Source organism: Sorex fumeus, unplaced genomic scaffold, assembly GCF_029834395.1.
Source record: "Sorex fumeus unplaced genomic scaffold, SorFum_2.1 ptg000078l, whole genome shotgun sequence".
NCBI lineage: Eukaryota > Metazoa > Chordata > Mammalia > Eulipotyphla > Soricidae > Sorex > Sorex fumeus.
The window spans coordinates 10,371,992-10,380,823 of record NW_026606135.1 but is presented as its reverse complement, the minus strand read 5'-3'; the positions used below and the strand labels follow the sequence as shown (position 1 = coordinate 10,380,823).

Genomic DNA, 8,832 nt, shown 5'->3' with positions numbered 1-8,832 from the left:
GACAGCTCAGGAGTGATAGAGTAGGGACCTTCACAGGACTGGCTGAAGACTCACCCCTGGACTCTGCTGTGATCCTTATCTATCAGGTTAGACTGCCTAACACACACCCTTGAGATGACAGAGATTCTTTGCTTGACCAAACTTTAGTTGGGCTCCTGAACTTTCTTCTAGACCCATCTATCCATTTGCTTGTAAAATTTCACTTTAGCAAGAACCTGTCTAAGTCAATTCAACCAGAACGCCTTAGCCTCTGTATTTAGACACTCCCCTGTTTGTTTTTTCTCAATAAAACATAGAAATATTCAAATTGGCATGTCATATTACAATGAATTACTACAAAGTCAAAATTCACAATCAAGCATAAAAATCCTGTATATCATTCTTAGACTACAGTTTCTGCACAAAGATTTACAGATGTGTGGTTTTCCCCAGGTATGATTTTTCCTCAATGTGCTGCTGCAGAGTTCAGAGGTTCTACTAGAATATTCCCCAACTCAAGTGCAGGATCAGTATCTTCATCAATTCTTCCAATAACTTCAGCATTGTAATCTCTTACAAAGTGACGCTTTACCACTTGTTCTACTCTTTGTGAGCTTCAATTCATTTATAATACTCATCCAAAATAAATTAATGGTCTGGTTAAAACATTTTAGTGTTCCAACAATAATTCTCCCACTAGAAACAATTACAACAACTCTTTAATTGTAGTTCTCCAGGGCAGATGTCATAATTCTCAGCAAGGCAGTTCCAGGATTTACAACAGCATCTCCCACAAGAGAAACAAACAAACAAAAAAAGGCAAATCTTTTCAATTAATCCATCTTCCAGGTGATGTCTGCTTACCCTGACCTATGTTCAGAAAGAATCTACTTCTGGTTTAGCCAGAAACTCTTTTCCCCCTGATGTCCCCTTGTTCAATTTCTGTTCATTGGCCTCCACCTTGCTCCTTGGTTATAACTTCCTAGTTGCCTGTGTTCTAATTCGGAACTGAGCCCAATCCCCCTCCTCCATTGCAAAAGTCTGTAGCAGAACTAGATGATAACCTCCCTCCACTCCCCCAAATCTTCTTTAATGATCACTGATTTCTTTTTTTTTTTCTTTAACCCAAAGGAAGGGAAATTACCTCTCAGGTTTAGTCCCCTAAAAAGACGTTATGGAAGCCAGGGGCAGGAGCAAGCGGGTAGGGCTTGCCTTGAATGCTGCCCACCTGAGTTCTATCCCTGGCACCACTTTTGGTAACTTCAGCCCTGACAGCAGTGGTCCCTGACCACAAAGCCAAGAGTAAGCCCTACTCAGTAATAGGTGTGGGCCTCAAACCAAATAAAATGAAATAAAATAGACTGTAGGTCTGGAATATTTAGACGCCCAGATGTACCCTCTAAAAGGCTTTTTTATAAAAAATCTAGGGTGAATCTTCTTGCAATGTTGGATCAGTCCAAAACAAAGGAGCAGTCCCTGGAACCAATTTTGTAAAGCCACACTACGAGATACAAAGTCAGTCATTCCACTGTGACACTGTAGGGGGCACACTTTAACTATATATACTGGGGGCGGGGCGGCAGCGGGAGCTGTATAAAAGGTTGCTGAGTGGGTGTGTCCAAGTCCGAGAAGAAAGGATAAAACTCAGAATTGCAACATAACCAAGTAAAGTTTTAAGAATCCTATGCAGTTAACAGAAGAGTGACTTTCAAAAGAAGCCACTGAATTCGGTTTTATGAATTGTTGCTGAGAGACAGCCAGTCGTGTCTTAGGGGTCCCCTGACCTGTCCTGAGTTGTCAACTCCAAATCTATTTCCATTTTCACTTGCTGCATTGAATTATTTTCGCTTGAGGCTTTTCACTTCCACATTCCCGCCCTCATCCTCCCAACTTTGCAAGTGGGCGCCCGGGGCGCTGCGTAGACGCAGCGTTGGGATCTGGGTTTGCACGGAGCTGTCAGTCACCGATCCGCCGAGATCCACCCCTTGTTCTCCTCCCCTCTTCCCCGGAGAATTCCTCCGGGGCCTCTCTCTCTCCCAGGGCCGGCGCGAGGCCAGCGCCCAAGGCTCCTGAAGTCCCTTTGCTGGAACTTGCTCTCTGCCCTCCTAGAGCCATGCTTCGTGTGATTGTGGAATCTGCCAGCAATATCCCTAAAACGAAGTTTGGGAAGCCGGATCCCATTGTTTCTGTTATTTTCAAGGGTAAGGAAAAGTTTGCTTCTCTTTTTTCTCAAGTCCCGTTTTGGAATGCTACTTCGGTTTCTGGGCTCCTTGTTCCTGAGAATCTGAGCATACGCAATGGTTAGTTTCTCTTCCTTTCCTTGAGCTTGTTACCTGTTGCCGCTCCTGGGACCCAACCCAGAGGATCCAGCTCTCTGGAAGGCATCTGTTTTTTCCCCAGGGCTTGGAGACTCAGACTCAGACCTGTGAATTTAACTCTAATAATGTGATTTCCTCTCTGACAGAGAGCTCTCTCGGTATGCCCAGATTTCAGGTGGGGCTTCCAAGTTAAGAGTTTCAGCCGACTTATGTGCAGTTAAATTTTCTCTGTCAGCTTGAAATGGATGAAAGGAAGGGAAAGAGCCATTAAATGATGTTTTCTCCATCTTCTGCAGCTTTTAGGTTGTTGAGACAGCAACTCTACCATTGGGGGGACAAATTTGATCTCCCTTAATGACTTCGGGCCAGTGACTTTATTTCAACTGGATGTCACTTTTCTTATCTGCAAAACGGATGAGGAGGGTTTAGCTCATGTTAAAAGGCCCCAATTGTGGTTCTTGTGGTTCTGAAAAGTTGTTTTCCTATGACATTTAATTACAACCGCTGAGAGGGCAGGAACAGTTGGTGCTCGGCACCCTCCCGGCATTGTAAATGAGTCCGGTTCTGGCTGCTGTTGTGTCAAAGCTCAGTGTAGGAGTTCTGTCATTTTCTGTTTGCCCAAGGCTTTGATAAGATTAGCCAGCTCACTTCTAGGTGGGAGGGATGAGGGAGAAGAGGAGAATGCAGAGAAAAGTGGGAGCCTGGAGGCGTGTGGTTCCTGACCATGCCTCACACGCTTCCAGCTTACTCCAAGAACGCAACTCCTTCTCATTTTCGCTTGCCAGCTGTCAATGCCTTTCTTTTATCCTCTATTTTCTCTCCAAAATGCTTTTTTTCAAATCATTTTCTAAGAGGAAACGCGGATAAGCATAGAATGCTGGGCTGGAGAGATAGTATGCGGATAGCAAACAAATAAAAAATGCTCAAATAACCTATGTTGGCGCAGATGTGGTGAGAAGGGACCCTCCTTCACTGCTGGTGGGAATGCCGACTGGTTGAGCCCTTTTGGAAAACAGTATGGAACGATTCTCAAAAAACTAGAAATTGAACTCCCGTTTGATACAGCAATACCTCTCCTGGGAATATGTCCCAGAGAGGCAAAAAAGGATAGTCGAAGTGACATCTGTACTTGTTTGTTCATTGCAGCACTCTTTACAATAGCCAGAATCTGGAAAAAACCTGAGTGCCCGAGAACAGATGACTGGTTAAAGAAACTTTGGTACATCTACACAATGGAGTACTATGTAGCTATTAGAAAAGATGAAGCCATGAAATTCACATACGAGTGGTACTACATGGGAAGTGTCATGCTAAGCGAAATGGGTCAGAAAGAGAGGGACAGACATAGAAAGATTTCATTCATCTGGGGAACATAAGTAACAAAATAGGAGACTAACATCCAAGAATAGCCGAGATAAGTATCAGGATGTTCACTCCATGGCTTGTAAGCCAGCTGCACATGCTAAGGAAAAAAGGCAGCTCAGATAGAAAAGGGAGCACTAAAGAAAGGGTGTTGGGGAGGATCCTCCCAGGATGGGAGATGCATGCTGGAAGTGAACTATAGACTGAGCATGATTGCCTCTCAGTACCTCTTTTGCAAACCACAGCACCCAAAACAAAAGGGGAATGCCCTGCCACAAAGGCGGGGGGGAGGGCTATGGGGGGGAAGAGTACTGGGATCAGTGGTGGTGGAGGCTGGGCAGTGGTGCAGGGATGGGTACTCAATCATTGTAGAATTGAAACCCAAGCACAAAAATTAGTAAGTCTACAACTGTACCTCAAGGTGTTTCATCAATAAAAAACTAAATCAAAAAAATGCTCAAAACTGACAAATGGTAGTACAATTGAAAATTGGGGAGGAGGGGGAAGGAATGGAATTTTGTTTTTAATTAAATAGAATTTTGTTTTGGTTTTTTGGCCAGACTCAGCATTGCTTAGAGGCCAATTCCAGTTCTGTGTTCAAGGGTCATTCTGGTGGTGCTCAGGAAACCAAACCACGCTGGGGATGGAGTTCAGGCCTCCTGCAAGCAAAGCTTGTGTTCAGACCATTGAGCATCCTTCTGTTCTTAAGATGGAACAAAATGGTTTGAGACTCTGATTACTAAATGTTATGTGGTCATGTTATGTCTGTATTCATTTACATGCTTTCATTTTTTAAAGCTTTTTTCTTGAAATAATCACATAATAGAGATAATATGAAAAGCTTTAAATTGTTGAGAGGAAAGAGCTTTTAACTATTAACACATAAAGACATAAAACATATGGAACTTAACTTGGAGATGTCATTATTTGAGGCAAGACCTATGATAAAGGAACTGAAATTATAAGTACTTTGTATAGATTAAATTATAGTTTGCTATATAATGAAATTTGATTTACTTGTCTAGCATGATATACATGGATGAAACTTTTTTAATTGGCTCGAATAATGACTATGATCATGGTCATTTGATTGAAAGTAGAGAAATTTGGTTAAATAGAGCAAGTAGAATCTATATAAATAATTGCATTACTGTTTTATTTCCCCCCCCCCCCCCAATTTCCTTTGATTGTACAAATCAAATTGGATGGCAGTATCATTCATTCATCTGTAAGGTCTCTAACTGAAGAACTGTGAAGTCATAGGAGAAACATCTGGATTCCAGCCAACACTTGCTAAATATCTGATGACCCAGATTTAATCATCTGGGTTTCAATCTTCCCAGCAGTGGAATGATGTGTACTAATCTAGTGAGTTTGCTTTGCATTTAAAATCTATAATTTTTACTTCCATGTATTAAACATCTGCTCTTCTCAAGATAAAGAAGACATTGCTTTAAACTCAGATTCTAGGGCCACATGGCAATGAATATGGCATTTTTCTTGCTTTCAATCTATCCCAGAGATTTTAAAATGAATGGTGAATGATGACAACTCCTTTCCAGATGTGTGGCCCAACTTTGAGCAGTGGATAAAGATAAGTAACATCAAATTCTGGGGAACTGAAGGTATTTACATCATGACATGTCCATCAGAGGAAACGTGGAGCAAAGCCAGCTGTGCCTTATGTCACTGAAGTAGGGAGGGAGTAAAAGTAAAAAGTCCTAACAGAAGATCAACAGAGCCAAGGAAAATTCCTACAATTATTACCTTTATTGAATTGTGTAGCAGGTTGACTCTTGAGTGCATAAAAGGTCAGGGTCAGAGCAGTAAGCAACTCTTTTCAAACTCTAAGACAGGTTGAAGATGAGTAAGTGATGCTGTGCTAATGAGGATGCTGTGTAGACACTGTCCGGCCCTGTTCAACTTGAGCTACATTGGAATGGAGCTTGGACCTGAGTGTGGGATACAGGAGTGGAGTCAGGCAACCAACTGGTTTAGAGTTAATCTGTCATTTGTGTTCAATTTCTTTCTGAGGCTCACTACTAAACTTCACAGGATCTAGCCTGAACCAGGAGGATATGGGCTGATGTGTGAGTGTCACTGATGTTAGTACAGAAGTGGCTTACGAAAACCACAGAGTTTATTTGATTTTTCATGTCGCCAGGTTTGTAACTGAGCTTGAATCTTAAAGCCAGGATATCTACCAGCCAGAGGCTGCAATTCTCCCTGGCACTCTCAACACACAGACTATTAGTTGTAAAGCTAAATCCTGTTGACATTAGATTAGGCAAACTCTAGCATTCGTTCTCAGTTAAATTTTCTAAAATTGAAAAAAAGCTTTTTCAATAAGCAGAAAATCTATGAGAATCCATTTAAAAATGAAGCAGAGGAGCTGGAGTGATAGTACAGCGGGTAGAGTGTCTGCCTTGCACGTGGCCTACAGGGGTTCAATTCCCAGCATCCCATATGGTCTAAGGAGCACCACCAGGAGCAATTTCTGAATACAGAGACAGGAGTAACCCCTGTGCATCACCCGTTGTGACACAAAAAGGAAAAAAAAAGCAGAAATATGGGAGTAAGATGCAATAACGGGTCTCATTCACATTCGAGTCAGAAGGGATGAGCAGATGAGAAGATGCTCACTCAGACTGGCCATCTTGCCGTGCTTAGGCTTCCACAGAGCCGCTGTACTGTATTTAAGAAACTTCAGGCAGGCCTAACTGTTTAATCTACTGAGTCATTCCTTTCACTTCCGGGAGAACAGGGGTTAGAGGCAACACCTAAAGAAAGTGGTCACGCCCTGAATTGCAGTACGGGAACTTTGAAAATCTCACTTCCCAAAGGCACATTCTGCAGGCTCTTCGTCACTCCTTAAGCCTCTGCTGCCTCTTAGAAATAAAGTGGCTTATGTTCTTTTCCCTCCTCCACATCATTTCTGTACATGCCCTCAAGGTGTGTCCAGAGGGTGAAGGTATTTTTCTGGATTAAGTTTCCGGATATGTTTCTCCATAGGCTTTACCTGGGATTATGCCTGAAAGAAGGCATGGAGGGATATGTAAACCCTCTGCAACCTTTCACACACCTCTAAGGTCAAATATACATTTTGAATTCTGATTATGGAAGCAAGAGTTGGCAGATTAGAGATAGAGATATCACAGGGCAATAAAGTCATTGATTCCTGGTTTTAAAAAGTACCACTGGAAGTCAGCCCATCTCTCTTCTTTCAGGAAAAATTAATTATATTTAATATTCCCTTGGGTGCTTTGTGGATAAGGTTTGGCAAAGAGCCACTTCATACATCCCCAAACAGAGAACATGGACAGCTCCTAGCACCTGTCACTCCACAGTAACCAGCTGCTGTACTTGCATTCTGGCAAGGAAGATGTGAGGCTGCTCATTTTCATGTTGAAAATCCATATGGAGAAGGCTCAGTGCATAGTGCATATGTGAATGCCAGGCCATGCACTGGTTCCTTACTGGTTGCATGTGCTTTCTCCCAAACAGCCTCTGGTGTCAGGGTGTGTTTTAACTGTCTCTGAACAGAATGTTCACTGAGGAACAGTGTTTGTGAAGCAGGCAGCATAGGCTTTCTCACCTGGCTTGGCATTAGGGTACTGAGGCAGTGGGTTTTAGATTCAAGGGGGCTCTAATGAGAATCCTGATTTCACCGCTTACTTCCTATGTGAGCATGAGCAAATGACTTAAAAAAAGCATGAGGACAAGTATTGGACTGGGCAGACTAAGTCTTTATCAGAATAGCTAACTGAGTGACAGTATATGAATCTTTGTTTCGTTGTTAATGAAAGGGGTGAATGAAATGTGTCTGTCTCATAGAAACGTTGTTAATGATCCATCAGGGCAAAGTGGCTCAAACATTGTCTTAGTGCCTGGTACATAATAGGTGTATGACAAACATCCCTTTTCTCCCCATTTTATGCCCCACTCCTTCCCCCACTATTGGGGGAGGGTGGCATACAGAACCCTGGAGGTTATATAAGGGGTTACCCATGTTTTAGTGAATAAACAGGATGCCTTTTGCTACGGTGCACAAGAAGCTTCAAGGAAGAGCCCGTGTCTCATTCATCTGTGGAACACATATAGTTTCCTGCTATGGAATCGTTGCTTTTAAATTGTGGTCAAATATATATAACATGCCATTACCACTTTAACAATTTTTAAGCATTGATGGAATTACATATGTTTGCACTTTGAGCTACCTTGCATCTCTAGGATCTTTTGTTTGACTGTACCCATGAAATTATAATTCCCCATTTTCCCTTCACTTGCACCTTGGGACTATTATTCTATTTTCTGTCTCTATGAATTTGATTACTTTTTCTTAGTATTTTATATCCAATGGGCTGGAGCGATAGCACAGCGGGTACGGTGTTTGCCTTGCACGCAGCCAACATGGCCGACCCGAGTTCGATTCCTCCGCCCCTCTCGGAGAGCCCGGCAAGCTCCCGAGAGTATTCGATATGCCAGACACAGTAACAACAAAGTCTCCAATGGAGACGTTACTGGGCCCGCTCGAGCAAATCGATGATCAACGGGAGGGCCTTTACTTTTACTTTACTTACTTTATATCCAATGGAATTATCTTGCTGTTCTTTTTGGTTGGAGGACGGCTTCACCCTGGTGCTCAGGACTTACTGTGCTCAGGGACCACTCCTAGTGGGACTTAAGGAGCAGTATGGGATGCAGGAAATCAAACTCGGGTTGACTGCATGCAAGGCAAATGCCTTGACTGTTTTACTATTGCCCCAGCCCCTTGCCGTGTTCTTTTGTGTTAAGTCTTATTTCATTTGGCAAAGTGACTTCAAGGTTCATCTATGGTGTAACATTGAAATTTCCTTCCTTTAAAAAGCTAAATAGGGGCTGGAGCAATAGCACTGGGGGTAGGGTGTTTGCCTTGCACGCGACCGACAAGGGTTCGATTCCCACCATCCCATATGGTCCTCTAAGCACTGCCAGGGATAATTCCTGAGCACAGAGCCAGAAGTAACCCCTGTGCATCACTGGGTGTGACCCAAAAAGCAAAATAAATAAATAAATAAATAAATAAATAAATAAATAAAAGCTAAACATTATTCCATTGTTTCTGTACCTCACGTGTTGTCTATCCATTCATCTACACCAGTGCACACTTGTATTGCTTCCACCTTCTAGCTGT

At 42.7% G+C, this 8,832-nt stretch overlaps 1 protein-coding gene and 1 pseudogene across 2 annotated transcripts in view; one reads left to right on the top strand and one right to left on the bottom strand.

Moving 5' to 3' along the window:
* Positions 1 to 445: 445 nt before the first annotated feature.
* LOC130038613 (U6 snRNA-associated Sm-like protein LSm8) lies at positions 446 to 728 on the bottom strand (annotated as a pseudogene).
* A 1,304-nt stretch (positions 729 to 2,032) lies between these two features.
* MYOF (myoferlin) overlaps positions 2,033 to 8,832 on the top strand; it is a 150,099-nt gene continuing 143,299 nt past the window's right edge. For both annotated transcript variants that reach the window (XM_056130411.1, XM_056130410.1), the window contains exon 1: positions 2,033 to 2,180. In XM_056130411.1, the coding sequence (XP_055986386.1) occupies positions 2,093 to 2,180 (88 nt within the window). In that variant the 5' untranslated portion in view covers positions 2,033 to 2,092. The remainder of the gene's footprint in view (positions 2,181 to 8,832) is intronic.